General features: G+C 44.9%; 1 protein-coding gene across 3 annotated transcripts in view; it reads right to left on the bottom strand.

Moving 5' to 3' along the window:
- LOC135385487 (complement C3-like) overlaps positions 1-18,720 on the bottom strand; it is a 290,804-nt gene that overhangs the window by 202,952 nt on the left and 69,132 nt on the right. For all 3 annotated transcript variants that reach the window (XM_064614824.1, XM_064614823.1, XM_064614825.1), the window contains 2 exons: positions 18,593-18,661; positions 15,895-16,083 (listed from right to left, as the gene is read on the bottom strand). In XM_064614824.1, the coding sequence (XP_064470894.1) occupies positions 15,895-16,083; positions 18,593-18,661 (258 nt within the window). The remainder of the gene's footprint in view (positions 1-15,894; positions 16,084-18,592; positions 18,662-18,720) is intronic.

The raw sequence follows: 18,720 nt of genomic DNA, 5'->3' as shown, positions 1-18,720 counted from the left end.
CCACTTCCGGTCCAACTCGACTTCGGGTTCTCCTCTTCCGGTTTAACCTGACTTCCGGTTCGACACTTTCAATTACTATAGGTAAGTCCATTTTATTACCCTTTAATTAGCCTGAATTACTTTCAATTACCCTGTTATTTCCCTTTAAGTACCGAAGGTAATCGCAGACTACATGAGGTAATCTAGCATTTCATTATTATTAAAAAATATTTTACTATTAAATTACTCCCAATTCCCCGTTAATTGACATTAATTACCTTTAACTACATTTAGTCACCTGCGGTTACCTTCGTAATCTTTAATTACATTTAATATTTCTCTTAATTACATATATCTTACATTCATTATCTTTAAACTCAACTTTCTTGCTTTAATTGCCTTTAATTACCTTTAATTACCTCTAATTACCTTCAGTTACTCTTATCACTTACTCGTAATTACCTTCGGCTACTTCAAGTTCAAATCATTTACCTCCATTTACATTTACCCTCTTGTATCACCTTTACATGCCCACTTATACCACTGCCTCGGTGAGGCTTCACCATATCATACACGGACAGACACGCACACACACGTACTGTAAGGGACACGGTTGTCTAAAATCAGCATTCCGTGGTTAATCTCATCTCAAATCTCCAAGTGCTGCAAGGCTATTTATTTCGCGTATTAAACACATACAGCACATGGTCTACCTTCAAATACAATATTAGCACAACACTTTCAAGCACAACAGAGGTAATATGGGTCGGCGAAGACACGCGATTTTAGATAACCGTGTCCCCAACAGTATAGCTTTTTCCATTTTGACACTCCTAATGCTAACGTATTAATACACTGAAACGAGCACTACCTTGAAATATAACTATGTACGCACTAAACTAAACTAAACTAAACTAAACCTGTGTACGCACTTTTGCAGCACATAAAACGACATTACCTCCGTCTTATCTGAGTACGCCGGAAAACGGTCTGTCTGGCCCTCAGATCAGCGCTTACTCCAATGAGCGCCACATCAGCTCCGGGCGCTACAAAACACGTGGTGCACCGACGCGAACGCCCGTCGCTCCTTCTGGGCTCAAGAAGAGCGTGGTTTCGGCTCATTTGCATAGCAAAATTTAGCGATTTATACTTCAAGGCACGTGCTCGTTTCAGCATATTTAAAAAAAAGACTGTATTTATATAATCACTGGCTCCAATTCTGATATCTCACATTTTCCCGAAAACATCAGACTAAAAACTTAATTAATGAATTTTAGTTAATTATTCGCCCAGTAATTAGACACCTCTCCGATCAGTTGTCTGCCTGGCCGTAGAACCCACCTGCAAAAATGGCCTCTGCGTAGCTTGCTTTCAGAGTTTTTCTGTAATACAAAATTTGTAACGGACAAAAGTGAACACCCTGCAAACTGTACACTATTATTCGTTCTCATAATGCTCGGAAAAATCGTTTTAATAATGCTGATACGTCCTTTTTTTTCGTGGTATTATAGCATAAGCTTAGAAATGTGTACTCTTTTTTTTCTGCAGAGCTTGTTTTTTCTGCAGGTCAAAGCTTGAAGTTTGTCTCGAGCTGGGTACTTTGTTGGAAGTGAAACGTGAACGAAGTGACGATATGGGAGCGCTGAACTGTTGCCCTAGGTCATTTCAACTTCTCAAAAGGCTGGGTCGCATGATGCGTATTCCTTGCGTGAAAGTTGAGTCGTTACGCATAGCGCAAACGAACGTCGCAGCTGCTCGTAGCGCATGATTCAGTGTGTCAGAGCAGATTTTATATTTCACGCAGCAGTGAGCTAGTTCACGGGCGTCCAGTTTCCACACTTGACTACTACGACGCGTTCGCATGGCATGTCCAGTTTATTTTCACCGGAAACCGGAAAGCAAACGCAGACGTTTGCCTACGGGGCCTTTTATAGCGGTTTTAACAAACAGCGCCCTGAACCGCCAATGAAAGTTACCGTGGCGTAGCTTATCGTCTGTCCGGTATGACAGCTACAACACAGAAACCGAAATTTGGTATTGTATCAGATATCTGCTGTATGGCCAGGTTCCGATAAAGTAATCTGGCTTTCGTTTTACGTGTTGTCCAAACTATACAGCACGAAAACGCTTGGAAGTGGAACAAGCGCAAACATCAAACTGGTACTACGGCTCTCCAAACTTCTACATTAATGTTCTGCTTCACAATTCTATGTGTATAGTAGTCCAACCTATATCAGCCATATCGGTTATATCGCTGAATTATTGATATACTTGTCCATGACTTCCGTTATTTATATATTGCAGGTCTCCAGAATTCCACGAGAGCAGCCATTCAGACACTTGTGCTGACAGCATTCCAGCTTGCATATGCTGTGTACGCATCAGTATTTCAGATGGAGCGGAAATATGTGAATGCTCTTTTGGTGTCACAAATGTTTCATGTTGGGCTGTACTTAAAACACCAAACACTGAAATGATGCTTTAAATACAGTTCTATTTAGTTGTACATTACTTTAAACACTTTTCAAAGTATGTACCTGGTACTGTGCTCCAAGTGCTTTTATCCAGTCATTTCCCATCAAGTACTCAACTCGTAACGCAAAAACAACAAATAATATCGCCCTTGTCAATAGTCAATCTCTTGTCGGATATACGGCATTTGAGGGAGGGACTCGTCGCCAGGCTTTGCACGTTGAGAAGACATAACTACTGTACTATTTTTATGTCCTTCAGCTGTCCAAATCAGCACCATAAAATTTGGAGACATGTTGTGCTATAAGAAGTGCAGTGGCTTATTTTTGAATAATTTCTATGTTCATCGTCCGTGATTTGATTGTTTACACTGTGCCTTCCGGTTATCAGTACAGCATACTGTCTGGCTTGGTGTTTGGACACATAAAATGGAATGGAATGTGGCACTCATGACGATAGCAAGGTGCTCCAGTTAATTAAATACCTAGTGAAGTAATCAAAATGACAATTAACGGGAACAAAAAGAGAAGCAATCAACGGTGAAGGGAAATTAACATATTCGTTCAAAATGGGTGCTTGGTTTTTACTTGTTATATGAAGAACGAAAAAGAGAAGACCAGAAGGCGCATATGTTTTCGTTGTATATTTTTACATTTCATCCTTTTCATGTGTAGCACAAAGCACCTTTCATTTCATTTCATTTTATTTTTCCATACACAAGATGGACGGAGGCGAGGCAAAAAGCTTAGGGAAGCTTGAGGGGAGCCTCGTCCCCGGATTACGGTAGCAGCAACTGCACAGAACCGGAGACTTCTGACATGAATGAACTTCGATACCTGTAAACAACCTTGCAAGTAACTGTTCTGAGACTGGAGCATACAATACAAACAGACAACAACAAGCATCCATGGTCCACAACAAGCATGGTCCACGACTTCGACATGAATTCTTCTGATGACATTGACGACATCATATTCTTGTGCGTATCACCTTTGATCCGCAACAAGTGATAATAGAGAGGCCCATGAAGGCAAGGGGAAAACGCGTGCGGACGCCTTGCGTACTTTTACTGGTAAGACTCGAGATACAGGTTGTCAGGAACAAAAGCTAATCATTCGCGTTGTCCAATGAGATAGTGTAAATTAGGAACTGCACATCTATTTGACACTGTCTTGTACAACCATTTTAATGCACACGCAGCCCTCCTGCGCAGGGAAACGAAACTCACCACACCATCTTGTTCCTTTTTACCGAGGCAGATAAATCACTCGTGAAATAGTCTCATTACTTGTGTCACGCTGCCCACCACCATAAGGTGGTGCAAATCAAGCTATTGTATGATCCTCGACCGTGGCCAGCTTGCGCGACAATGCTCGGGTTCGGGCCTCATGGGTTTGACATCTGTCCCTTCGCGTAGTCACTCCCTGTCGAAATCAAATAAAATAGCGAGATGACGTGGTTGGACTTGCTGTCCTACACCAGGGTCTTTTGAGCATACAGCCACAGTCTGATATCTCTGTACATCACTTTACAGGGAGGACTCAAGTGTCACCATAGGAAGTGTGGAAAGTTGTTCTAGAGACTCTTTCGTCACCAGTCCAGATGCTGTGGCTGACCATATCTATTTTATGTCCGGTACAGAGCAGTGAGTTTCACTAATTCCAGGTAAGCACAATGCATTCTTGTTTGTGCTACAGCTCTGTGAAATTATCTGATCGCGCCATCATCATGTCTTCCCGCTTAGCCTTTATCAGACACCTGCTTCTGGGTCTTCTTTACCTGAACTGCAATACGGCAGTGGTAAAAAAAGGCGAGACATTAATGGGGAACAATTCAGCGGCATCCCTATTACTGGGGTTATCAGGTCATTCCTTGTCCCTGTCCGCCTTTCTTAACTACTGCCGTATCTTCTCAGATCATTGACACGAGGATCCCTGTGTAGTCGATTGTCTGCATCAGAACAACCTTCCAGCATGGTCTTTACCTGCCATACTGCATTCCATGCAAATTTGAAAGTGGATAGGGGCATTCACATGTTTTTGGTGCATAACTGTTAAAGAAACCTACATCAGCTGCATAATTTGTATGCTGGCTTTCTCTTGAGTACCGTTATTAGCGCGTCTCGTGTGTTTGATTGTGTTACTCACTTAGTCACGAATATGGTTCTTGTTTTGCTTACCAGATGAGGCTTACCATGAGGATTCTTCGATAGGAGAAACATATGTAAGCTTGGTTGAGGAACTTATCGATGATGGTGAGAGTCAGGCCCCACCAAGGAAAGAATGGACCAGGGGGTCTACTGCACGGGATCACTTCAAAAAAGTGCAAACGACCCACTTGTAGGAATCTGTGTGCATTGCGGAAAGACACTGCGCGTCGCAAAAAAAAGGAGGGTGAACAAGGCCAGGAACAACAGCTTTGCACAGTCATGTAAGACGACATCATCCTAACCTCCTCTCAAGAAAGGCACCTGCCACATCAACACCACATTCGAGTCCAGGAAAGGCACAGGTCAAAGAGGCATCTTCAAGTTCACAACAGTTGACACTTCCAGAGTCCCTCGAAAGGAAGAAAATGTGGCAGTCAGACCACCCCATGACGCTTGCTCACAACAAGCGGCTTGCTGAGTTCATTGCAATGGGCGTGAAACCATTTTCAGTAGTAGAGGAACCCGCATTCGTGAACCTCATGGCATTCTGTGTGCCCAAGTGGAGTACCTGGAAGGAACTATTTTGCGTCATGTGCCATCCCTGCACCTGAGCACACCATCAAAGAAGTGCTGAGAGGACTTCTCAAGAAGTGTGTAGGTGTAGAGGTTCATCTCACCACTGACATCTGGTCCAGCTGCCAGGTGAACGATTACATGTGTATTTCAGAACATTGGGTGGTACACAAAGACCGCACTGGACTTGAGAGGTGTGAAGCAGTCCTAGCTATGTCTGGGTTTGGCCAGGTTCACACAGCAGACAATATAGGAACACAGTTGCAAAACGTCATTGAAAACTGGCTTCCTCCACTTGGTTTGCACGTAGGCAGGGTGGCAACAGACAATGCGCAAAATGTGGTCAGAGCCCTCAGGGAGCAAAGCATAAAGCGTGTACCATGTGTATATGTACCATTTCATGTGCATTGCACATTGCCTCAACCTGGTTCTGAAGGGAGCATTCTCCAAGTTAGGTGAACACGCTGAAAAAACTCTGAAAACTGCTCCAGCCATGTGTGGCCACTTTCGACACTCTGTTTCTGCCCAGGCGAAACTGAAGGAAATTCAGCGCCAACAGAAACTGCCACTTCATCAACTGACACAGGATGTTCCAACCCGTTGGAATAGTACCTACTACATGGCAGCGCGCATGTGCGAGCAGAGACGAGCTGTAACAGAGTATTTTGAGGACTCAATGAAGTACTACCTCACTCCACAACAGTGGGCATTCCTGAACTCAACGGTTAAGGTTCTGCAACCATTTGAAGAAGGAACAAAACTGCTGTCTGCAGACGCTCCTACATTGAGCCAAGTTCTCCCGCAACTCGCTTTCATCGACAAGATGATTGTCAGCATTCTAGGCACTGCAGAGGAGGGTACAGCCACGCACAGTTCGGCGGTAGGGCTTCTAAGCGAACTTCGCACAAACCGGCATCTCGTCACAGTGAGAGGAGAATTGGCGTACGCCACTGGTGTACGGTGTTTTTTGGATCCCCGTTTCAGGTATACATTTGAGAACTACTTTCCTGAAACAAATACAACGCAAGACAAAGTGCTAAATGAAGTTTACCATCGGCTGGTCCAGGAATATAACCGAAAGAATCAGAGGAGCACTGCTTCTGGGAGTCCAGCTTCTACATGTGTCCGTCCAGGAGCGTCTGAGAAACCTGCCTCGGAGTCATCCAGCTTGTGGCTTGCACACTCCGCCAATATGGGTCTAACACCAGGAAGTGGAGGTCAGCCTCGTGTTCACGTACAAAAGAAAGGTGGAGCAGTTGTAAAAGCAGAGCTGGATTCCTACGCTTGGGACACTGACATCAACTTTGATCTTCAAGGGGATCCTCTGAAATACTGGGCAAAGAGACGGCAGTGTTGGCCATCATTTTCAGTAGTTGCAGTGATTATACCTGGCTTGCCCTCCTGCCAGTGTCTATTCTGAACGGGCATTCAGTGCAGCTGGAGCAATCGTTACTGGAAGGAGAAGTAGGCTCACACCCAGGAATGTCAACATGCTCTCATTTATAAGGATGAACAGAAGCCTCATCCCCAAGGACTTTAATGTGCCACCAGAAGATGGTATCATGGACAAAGACGGTACCACTCTTGATGGAGTACCCTTTTTGGAACGTGTTGAGAGCCCGGATTCCTAGGCAAATGCCTATTTTTATCGTGTGGTTCTAATAGTGCCTTATCAATGCAGGTGCACGAATTGGGTACTGGAAAACTTCCTCCATCGTTCTGATAGTGCCTATAAATGCCTATTCCGGCGTCAGTGCCTACTTTGGTGTAGGTGCCTAAAAATCCGATTAATCATCAAAAATGCCTAAAACGGCCCTTGAGAAGTGGCGATACTCCGTTGCGCAGGCAAAATTAGCATAGGTCACCTCGCACGCCATTTTCAAACCATCAATATCGCTTCAAAGAAGCCAGTATCTTAAGGGTACTGGAATGCAAGCTGGGAATTGAAAATCGGTTACTCAGTACAGTCGCTTACGCCTCTCCCGTCATTTCTCATCGTCATCGCTCATCATCGTCATCACTCATCATTGTCACCACTCATATTAGACCCCCTAGCTATGGGGTAGCGTTCCATTCCTAGAATGGAAAACCTCCCCACTTCATCATCAGAATATATCCGTTCTTGTTGTTACTCCTTCTTTCTCTTCCTTCTGGAATGGTATTGTTGCATGGGTCGCTATTATAAAATATAGGCGCGTTTCGCGCGTTTTCGGCTTTTTATTTTCCTTGTGTTTCCTTTTTTTACAACAAATTTGACACACTGTAAAATGCCGGGGAGGGGATGTGACGTGCAAAGGTAGGTACAGTCCCTACAGTTTGGCAACCTGGAAATGCTGCCCTCCTTTTGTGCAATGAGTGGCAGCAAGTCGCGCGAGCGAAAATGACGCCTGATCCAGTGTGAGGAGACTTGATCCCCCATATTTGCTAGCTGTTGCGACCCTTGTGGCAATGCAGAAAACGAAATCTAGAAGGCGGGGCTTAAACAATTCGAGGACTAACAAACTTGCGCGTTAGACTAAAACTTTCGATGCTCAAACCCCATCTCATATGTCGCCTGTATGCTGGCCGCGACAATTCCGTCTGAAACATGTCGTGATACGGTGGCAATGGCTAGAAGCCTTGTGACCATTGTAGGATGAATACGTTTTGTGTATCGTGCAGCAACAAGATTAGAGAAAGAGTCAACTCCTGTTTAGAGTATTGTTCTTTCAGGCAGAACCGATTTATTCGTTTTATTTTTGCACTTTCAGTGCCACAGACGGACAAAGTAATCGACAATTTATAGTGCCTATAATGCAATTTTTAGTGCCTCAATCCGCCTTTTATAGGCGCCTAAAACAAGGTTTTTTCGTGCCTAAAAATCCGGGCCCTAGTGATGACTGAATGCAAATGAAAGAACATTTGTTTGGGTGGTAAAGGAAAAAAAAAGTGTTGCTGTTGGTGAAAAAAAAAAGTGCAGTATTTGTTAAAGCAAACATTGCTGTCACATGTTTCGTACGATATATTTGTAATATCTGTGTGGTAGCTAAAAAGACAGTCACTTCTGCGAGAACGATGTGTTAAAGGCATCCAGTTAAAGAACTAGAATCCCCCACAGTTTAACAGGCTTGTCCAATTTCCAGTTACACAACTTCACCGTGATATTTTTGTATATGTTTTTTAATTTGTCCAAAAAGACTGTTCGTGTTTCGTCAAAATTGTATCAGTGGAGAGACTAACATGGAGCAACTTGTTTACAGGGATAGCCTGCAAAGTTTGTGCATAGTGTGTGAATTTGTGTAGCCCGTTGTTCCTGCGGAACTAATTCTGCCGCAACATTATGTCGCAGTTGCTGCGTTTCCAGCTGTATTTTCTAGTCAAGTAACGCATATACCATATGATAGCACTAATCCTAGGCTCCCTTTACTTTACCTGTATTACTACCATGCCTGAGTTTCGTGGTAAATAAATTTAAACCCGACAGAAATGAGTCTGTACCTCGGGGAACCAGTAAGATGGTTCATGCCATCAGTGGCAAACATGGGTGAATATGAAAGTGTACTCGGACCAGTTCACTGCAATCAACCTCACACACTGCTAGAACGTAGTTGGTCTACAGTCTCTGGTGTATGTTTTGTTTGGGTAAACGTTCCATTCACAAAGTCAAAACTCGACTGACTCACGCGGGAAGTGCAAGCACGAAGCTAATTTTGCCCAGCCTGCTCGCATAAAACGTGAGTGCCGCTTTTATTGTCTAGAAAATACCCAGCGGAGCACCGACTACGACATTTGAGAGTTGGAACGGGAGGAGTGCCAGAACTTCACGCGAACTTGCCGTGCCCTTCTGTCCATCTTAGCTCATCCCATCACAATTCGGGTTATGTTTACGCATGTACGTCTCTGCGGACAGCCTATCGCGAATTGTGCGCTGATGCCAAATTTTTCTTTTGTAGTCGACATTCTCACTGCATAAATTATAAAGACATGAGGTAAGATAACTGAGAAAAGTTGTCGGTGGGTAGGCTCTTCAATCGTAACCGCGCACTAAACGCGCACACAGATGAAAGATGAAATGGCAGATGACAAAGTGACAGACAACTACCCTACTTTAATCGCACTTTTTTTCCTTTATCGTTCTGCCTCCTAGTGTCTACAGGGTGGAATACGTGCATGCGATACTAGAGGTCACGCTCGCCGCACATGCGCAGATGTGTCGAACCGTTTCGAACTGTTCGACGAACTTCTTCAAAAACTCCAGTTCGAACTCGAACCGCAGCCGGTTCCCGACATCTCTAACTATAATTCACTACGAGCCAACGTCAGATAACAATGGGTCACCTAATTGCCGCCTACAGTGTTTTACGCTGCGAATAGGCTGAAGTACATGGCAAGATGGCGACTTCGTCCCACCTTCACGAAAAGGCTCCAGAGGACGCAGGAAAACGAGAAAATAATTTCAACAAAACAACAAAATGACAACAAAAGCATGACAAAAATGTACATTTCAATGCTTTCCTGTGGGAAGACGTAGCGGCAGCGGTGGATTGTTTTGGTTACCATGTGTTCACACGAGCCACATCCCTTAGAATACTACAGCGCAAGATGCGAAAGGCGTCATAGCTTTCTGCTGCCACGTGAACGCAAGCGCTCAACGTCGTCGTGTCTTCACCACGACCTACTAGATTATAACGACCATGTCATAAGCATCCCTTCCCAGCGCCACATTTGGAAACTAGCGGTGGCGCTACTCATCGGCCCGGTTATAGCTTCCTCAATTTCTGCTATACTTTGTACTTCTGCTTACCTTAGTATTTTTGTACAAGATGTGAATGTCCCACGGGAGATGCTTCTTTCTAAAGTTGATTGTCATCATCATTCTAGGAGTTTTCATAGGAGCGGTTGCTGTCTTCAGCTACGGTAATCGTACGCCCGCTTCTGCGCGTTCAGAAGTCAAATTTCCATTGTAGATCTCGCGGGCCAATGAGTAGCGCCGCTAGCGAATCCTAGGGACTGGCTCCTCATAGGGGTTGCCGATTGTGACATGGTCGTTATAATCTAGAAGGTCGTGGTCTTCAAGTACACAGCCAACGCAACCTAGATACGGAAGATCTGCATAATGCCTCTCCTTCCTCCGCTACGTGGACATACTAGGGGTGTTCAAGTCAAACCGGGACTTTCTGTCTTCTGAGTGTACAAATGGCTCGCCTTACTTTTTTTTCGTTATTTTCACACACGACAGGCCTCCACGTTCACCACGTGGTGGTCCAAAGTTTGTGCAAAACAGAAGACACGTGCTGGACAAGATGGCCGACAACGAGGTGAGCGCGCACATCGAACAGCGAATTGTCATGAAGTTTCTCGTGAATGAAGGCGTAAAGTGATCTGAAATTAACAGAAGACTTCAGGCTCACTATGGCCACGATACACTTAGCCGTAGCAAAGCGTTTGAGTGGTGCAAACTGTTCCGAGACGGCCGTTCATCAGTGCAGGACGATCCCGGCCGGGGCGGCTCAGAGCCCGGTGTCAGAGTTCCTGACAACATCCAACCTGTGGAGCGCCTGATCGTCAAGGGCCGACGGATAACCTGTCTCTAACTGGCTCGAAAGACGGACCTTTCTGTGGGAACATTGAATGCTATCATTCATGAACACCTCCAGTTTCGGAAAGTAAGTGCCCGTTGGGTCCCGAGGCAGCTCTCCCGCGTGTTTGACTGGCACAGAAGGCTGGAAATCTCCAAAGAGCTAAGGTACCGTTTCGACACTGAAGGACAGCCGTTCTTTGATCGGATCATCACGTGCGATGAAACGTGGGTGCACAATTTCACCCCCGAGTTTAAACGCGCATCAAAACAGTGGAAGCATCCGGGCTCGCCCGCTCCTAAGAAGTTTCGAAGCACCCCGTCTGCGGGTAAGATGATGGCCACGGTTTTCTGGGACAAGGCTGGCGTTGTTCATGTCGATTTTCTGTCCAGTGGTACCACCATCAATGCATATTACTGCCAGTACTCTAGTGCATATTACTGCCAGGTTCTCAGGGATGTGCATAAGACGCTGAAGCAAACACGGCCGGGCCGCATCACCAAAGGAGTCGTCCTTCTACAGGACAATGCACGCCCGCATACCGCGCATCTCACGACACGCACCTTACAGGAACTTGGCTGGGAGTTGCTGCCACATCCCCCTTACAGTCCAGACCTCGCCCCCAGCGATTTCCATCGCTTCGACACTGAAGGCGTTCCTTGAGGGCCGCTACATCAGCTGTGACGACGAGGTCAAGAATGCGGTCCGATCACGGCTGCTACGCGCCGGTAAGGATTTCTACGCTGCTGGCATCCAAGCCCTCTTGAAACACTGGGACAAGTGCATTAGTGCAGCTGTAGATTACGTTGAAAAATAAAACTAATTTCTCGCCTGTAAGTTCATTTTACTTTTGCGAAAAATGAAAAGTCCCGGTTTGACTTGAACGCCCCTCGTACATCTAAGTCTGTTACCGCGATGCGCCTGTTCTGAGAATTCAAGAACTCGCAAAAGATTAAAGCTAACTTCGCAAATTCGAACATGTAGACTAAAAGTGCAATGCGTCTTCCAGATTTTCATAAATCAGTCTTGAGAAAAATGTGGGACCATTTTGTGCTTTATTTTGTTTTCCCATTTAGTACGCAGGGAAGTTCATTATTCGCAGACGGCAGTGGCTGCGCATGCGGCTGACGGTGGCTCGTCTCCATAGCTGCGATCGCTCAAAGGACGTACGTGATCAGCTGCGGCCCATGAGAACACGATCCTAATTGGTTGCCTCATACGTGTTACGTCACGTTCAGGAGTAAGCAGGCTTTCCCTATATGCACGTGGTGTTGACAATGCAAATTCCCTATTGAAAATGGACATAAAAGAATTCTGATGCTTCTTGATGTCACATCAACGTTTCTTTGCGGAAGGCTGACAAGTTGGACCGTGCGTAGGCGTGCGTTGGCGTGCTTTTTTTTTCTGCTTTTTGTCGTTGTTGTTCATCGTTCGATCATTGCGAATTTTGTGCCCCCCATGAGTTCAACATTTTGTTCATAACAGCAGGTGTGTTGATGCTTAATCAATATGCTTTCAAGGGTATGTACGTGTAAGTGGTGAATGAAGTCATTTGTTGCTGGTATCTTTTTTTTTTTGGGGGGGGGGGGGGTTCTTGCGGGTACTCATCGCCCGCAGACATAAGGGGCTTACTTTGCAGATCATTTAGAAAAGATATAGTCAGCAGCATTTTCAAGACTGCCATAAGCAGCATCAATGCAGCCCTCATGTCAACATCAGCATCAAGGAAGGTCTGATGTTAACATCAGCCAGGACAGCTCTGATATTAACATTAGCATCACAGGAGCGTTGATGATAACATAAGCATCAAGACAGTGTCCAAATCACATCAGACCTGATATTGTTTTTTCAATAGGGTTGACCCTGGGGAATATCCTGCTAGACAGCCACAAGATATTCTGTAGCAGACGACAGGAAAAGACGCTGACGGTGTCGTCTGCTGCGTGTGGCAGTACGCCACTCCCGGTATTTTGCATCGTGCGAGTGCTCAACACAACATGGGATGGAACTGCTACTCTGTGAGCAGTGTTTTCGCTTTTACTTCCACTAGAATCTTCCGTCAGGATGTCACTCGTGTGAGTACACGGTAGGTAGTGGGAGCACATACGCAAAACCCGTTGTGAACGCAGCTCCAGGATATGCGTCTGATATGCGGTTTGACACGCGTACTGGGGCACGCTGTGTGGCCGGGTAGCATTTTGCGCATTCTTCGCTAAAATACGCATCATGCGGGTCGGCCTTAAAATTTTACGAAAAAATGTTACGAAACCGAAAAGTGCGTATTTGGGCGTTGCGCATGCACAAACGCGCCGAAGCTCCTTCGAGGGTTATCCGACGAACTTCTTTAAACTGTTCCATTTTCTCCTAACGGTGATGTTCCAGGCACATTGTGCATAGTGGTTAAGGGTTATGATCGTCTTGTCGTCAACTGCCAGATTATGGCTTATGTGTGTGCTCTGGCTCACTTGAGGGGCACGGATCCGGTATTGTTTCGTCCACGGGTAAGATCAACGACGGTCGACGAGCAAGGTTGTCTGTCTTCAGGGAATGAATGGAGACGCGGAGACGCGACTTTCCTACTTATAACAAACGTGGTTAGCCAGAGCCACCGGCATCAGACAGTAATACAAGATTTGAACGGCAGCCGTCCAGCCGGCGTTGTGACAGGTCGCTCAACGAGGACATGAGTCAGTGTCGACAATTATGAAGGAAGGGAGAACCCGTTGGCACCAAGGTCGACTGCTGTTAGCAGAACCTACAAAAAGGTATGGGGCCGAGAGCCATAGGGAGAAAGGAAGCAGCGACAGAGTCAGCGTCATAATTTCGCGACGCGGTTGAGGATGAAACCTTGGTTTGTACGGCTCGCATCGTAAGAACCTGTACACGAGCAACCGCACCTAAACTTGTGAGATGCATCCCCGTGTACCCGGACACCAGCCTTCCCCCTTCTAAATCCGAAGACGCTCGCGGCGACTGCAATGTGACATCAAAGAGAACCAGCTTCAGAATCACCTTCCCAGGTACCCGGGGACCACGGAACAATCACCGGAACCAAGTTCTCCTGGTGACTCCAGAGCGCGCTCTGAGTCAGAGCTGGTTAGGGCGACTAGCATTGTAAATGAACAGTTTACAAATTGCGTTGTCACTTACTCTCGGTCTCACTCAAAGGCGGGTCCACGAAATGTTCTAACTTTCTAAAACGGCTCAATACACTCGGGATTAGTGATCTTCACATAACCCCTTCGAATTGGAACCAATGCGTATTCATGTCATCATTATACATTATGTTATCATTTTTCATTATCATTACACGATAATTTATTGTTGTTATTCTTAGTTGAAGTATTATAATTATTCACAATAATTATATATATATTTACTAGATAAATAAGTTGTACCACAAATGTTGTTGAATGACGAGTATTATTATTAACTCCACGACACGGAATATCAAGATAAGAAAAGTACAAATGTATAAAATGCACGCACCACTGAGGACAACTTTATTTGTGCAACCATTGGCCCAATTACGTCTAATATTGAGGAATTGTATTTTGACATGATCACCCCCTTGAAACGACCATCCTCTAGCAGTCTCAATCTTAAAGGAAGGCTGGAAAATGGAAATAGCTTTGCCATTCAAACAGAATATCTCAGTTTCGTGATGGGCGGAGTAAACCCATCTTTTAAGTACCACTGCTGACTAAACCTCGTGTTTTCAGAATCTTACCAAACGTATGCCATTGTAATTATCGTGTCTCACACTATATATTCCGTCTCTATGCGAAGCAGAGCTATCACAACTTAATTACTGGCCTTGACAACTATGATGTCGCACTCTGCAATGCGTCTTGCAACATTCGAATACGACAACTCTCCATGACGTCACCTACGCTGGGACAAATCCGAAACTATGGAGTTTTGTAGCTTCTCTCGTTAATTCGTGGGCGCGACAGTAACGGCATTTATGTTTTGCGTACTTCGTCTTTAAAGGGGTTGTCTCGTACGCCTCATAAAGTGTAGCATTCGAGTGCCCTTTGTTGAAAATGGAATACTGCGAATTTACCCGACAAAGCACATCGCGGTTGTTAAATAATCGAATTAAATAGATAAAGATTGCAGAGCTTGCCGCGATCTGTGTTGGCAACGATAAGAATGGCTACGTCGTCCTGCGGGAAAGTCCGCGATAGGATGCAGAAATCGTCTGCTTTTGCTCCTGCTAGCGCACCGGCGTGAGCAGACGACTTTCAGAAGTGTCTGGAGACCGCGGCAACTCTCGTGCATTTTTTTTTCAGTTCTCAGGCTAAAAGAAGATCTCAGATTCTCAGAAGTGGCCCACATGCTGGTTTAGAATAACGATGTCAATCCTCAGAGACAATTTAAAAGTCGCAAAACAACCTCACCCGCAATCACAAATCTGAAGTCGTGCGCGGTCTCTTTACAGCTCGCATCAAAAATATATTACACGGGCTTCCATTACACTCCCCGTTGCACAATGATCGTGTTCCTAAATGAAGTGTAGCTGACGACATACATGGAGAAGGAGTGCGTATTTATTTAGAAACCGCATTAAATACTCGCAGAAAGAAAACACGTGACTTAGCTTCCACGTATCCAATTACGCGCCACGTTCTCGGAAACCCCACAGTCAATGCACGGGCTACACTCTCCGATCGGGGAGGTATACGTCTAAGCGTCCCCATTTCGAAAGCAAAGGGAGCTTATGGGGATGACTTAACCCAAGGTCCTTCCCCAGGTTGCAACCATCACGACAGCAGCGACTTACCCGCAGGCCGACGTTATGCGTAACGTTGCATGAGAGTGGAGAGCAGATTTCGTCGTCTGCTATTACGGCACGTTTCGACGAATTTATCGAAAACGACTTTGTTATTCTGAATGAACCTTTAACGGCTGTATATGTACAGTACTCGTGAACATAGTTTTGGCTAAGTTTCGGAATCGCCTCGCCTGTACAAGACCGTCCCTCTAAGCGAGGTTAATTATTTACATGAAATAAAATATATGATAACATTTAGATTTTAGTCGATGGTGATACTACAACAGAGTGCCACCTTTGTGCAAGTGCATCAGCCGGTTGACTCTTTCTGTTATACAAAAAGTACAGGAACGTCAATTTGACGCATGTGTACATGCATTACTTACCCCACAGTGGGACTCCGCTTTCATGTAGACGCTATCTGTGACAATCGTGTCATCTGCCAGTTTTGAGAAAACAACGACACGGAAGCTTGGCACCATTTCTTCCTTTATCACGATTTGAAAGCTGTGCTCAGTTGTGTTTGATGAGTGGGTCACCATCCCAGCATTAACGACGCGTCCTTTAGCAGTCGCCTAGGAGCCAAAGAAACACAATTGAAGGGAAAAGTCTAAATAGTCTAAATGTTTGCGATTTAGGGAAAGCAGAGCTAAATGGATCGTTTTAAGCGCTTTACTGCTTGCTCTCACCCGTGGTGGGTGCAGCTCTATGAGAGACATGCTGTGTGAACCGTCGTAACCTCCTATTATATTACCTGGAGAACGCCGTGTAAAAGGAACACAAAACAGCTTGTGGAAGGCCAAATAACACAAAATGAGTTGTCCCGATTAGCCGCGGAATACCCACGGGACAAATGGGGCCAGACTAATGTCAGTATGTGGCTAAACGGAACTTTTTTTTACGCAAAACGACGAATAAATTGGTACGAGTTACCGCTCTATGTAAACAAGAACGTTCCCCCCTGGGGCGTTTTTGATGCTTTTGCGCACACATGAATTACCTTACGTATCTCATAGTCGTTTTTGACTTGTACAGGCTTCATGCTGCTATGACATCATCATTCCCAACAACCGCTGGTATTCGTCATTGACCACTCCGCTTCTTTTCGTTATTTTTTATTTTTTAATAGCAAGGCGACCTTTGTCTGGCTGACGTTTCCTTTTTCACTTATTAATAATAATAATATTAATAATATATTAATTATAGATATATACAGTGTGTCCCAGCTATTGCGAACAGATTTTTTTAAATATATATATAACTTTTTTTCGATATCAAATCAATTGCAATATAGCATATGCTGACGGGTACCCCTTAAGAAGGCACCAGCAAATGGCAATGGCCAAATAAACTTTCAATCATTAACTTTTTAATTATAAAAGCTACAGGGTCGTCCCAATGAGAACATCTGGTCACTTCGGTCAACTGATACCGTTGCCGTTGTCAGAACGAATATCCGTTCGACTGACCGCCTGCAAAAAAATCGTGAAGGAACACCATTTTCTTCTTTATTTTGTTCATTCCACATCTTCAGAGACGCGTCTACCTTTCACCCCCAATGTGAGAGGGCGAAAGACCACAGTGCCGCCTCAAGCGTCGAAGATGAGCTTTAACTTGCGGAAACAAAACGCTATCGGAACTGCCCTTATCTTGGGTTGCATTTTCCGTTTCCTTTTAAACTTTTTCTAGGACGCCAGAGGCGATAGTATGCTATAGTATGCCCTCTCACATTGGGGGTGAAGGAAAGACGCGTCTCTGAAGATGCGTAATGAACAAAATAAAAGAAAAAAATGGCGTTCCTTCACTATTTTTTGCGGACGATCTATCGAACGGATTTTTGTTCTGAAAACGGCAATGGTGTCAGGTGACCGAAGGGACCAGATGTTCTCATTGGGAAAACCTTGTAGCTTTTGTAATTGAAAAGTAATTATTGAAAGCTAATTATAACATTGCCTTAGGAGTTCGCTTGTGCCCTCCTACGGAGTGCCCTTCAGCATATGCTATATTGCAATTTATTTATTTATATATATATTTACAAAATCAGCTCGCAGTTAGCTGGGACACACTGTATATCAATATAATATTCATATATAATAATAATATAACATATTCGATTAATAAACTTTCATATCCCCTTCAACTCTTCTGCGGAACAAGTGAGCTTGGGCTAGGAGCCGGCATCACATTTGTAGAGCCACAATCTCCATATTGTTTTTTAATCCAATTGAATCTATTGTTCACTGTTCGTGTTGGCATACCGTTTTTCTTGGCGATATCGTTCCGCCTGTTATGCAATGGACATCGTGCTGGGCCAACATCATAGAACCTCTCTGACTGGCTATTACGATAGTGTTCAGCCCCCCGACTAGCCCCACAGCATATGTCTTCGAACGAACAAGCGGAGAAAGTTGGCCTAGTTGGTGGGATAGCATACTACAATATTTTGAGACGCGAAGACAAGGACTGAAGGTACACAGGTTTGTTTCCGGTTTGTTTGTTTCAGGTAAGTTATACTACTTGAAGTGGAATACCGCATGAATCAGGAGTGCGGGGAGACAGCGCTCATTCCACGTCAGAGGGCCACGTCGGCTTTGGAGCGATGGGGATGATTGGGGTAGGTGCTGATCTCCTAATCAGGTCAACCCCTTTGCGGCCCAGATGAGCCTTCGACAGCGAAGGTTATGCTGTCCTCAGGCGCGGTTTTCCGGTTTCGGCCAATTTGCATTGCAAAATTCGACGATGGAGCTTTCAATGAGGACAGTTTTCAATTTTGCTATCACACTTTTGCCGGAAGGCCCCTAATTAGATTTAATTATTTTGGACAATTATGCATTTACTAGTTATATACTCTCCTGGGAAGGATGTCCGCCTGGTCTAACTCAACTGCAAAACGCCATCTGTGCTACTCTTACAATTTTTGTAACATGTGGCGCATGAAGAGGCACCTTGTATTTAGTACAATCGGCCAACGTGCCGTACATAATGATAGTGTCTCATGAGCTCTTCCCCTGATTGTGGATCCCACATTTTTAAGACCGCATATGCGCGACTGATTCACGTAGAAACGCCGTCAATGTTGCTTACCACATAATATATCGGCGGATTCCAGTTCGTAGGCTGCAAGGCGAGAACAGCCTTATATGTCTCGGTAACCTGCATGAAATAGAGGCAAACAATCGTAAGCAAGAAGAACTTGATGGACGACTTCTTTC

Source organism: Ornithodoros turicata, chromosome 2, assembly GCF_037126465.1.
Source record: "Ornithodoros turicata isolate Travis chromosome 2, ASM3712646v1, whole genome shotgun sequence".
Taxonomy (NCBI): domain Eukaryota; kingdom Metazoa; phylum Arthropoda; class Arachnida; order Ixodida; family Argasidae; genus Ornithodoros; species Ornithodoros turicata.
The sequence above is the reverse complement of the archived record's forward strand: the minus strand, read 5'-3'. Positions and strand labels throughout refer to the sequence as shown.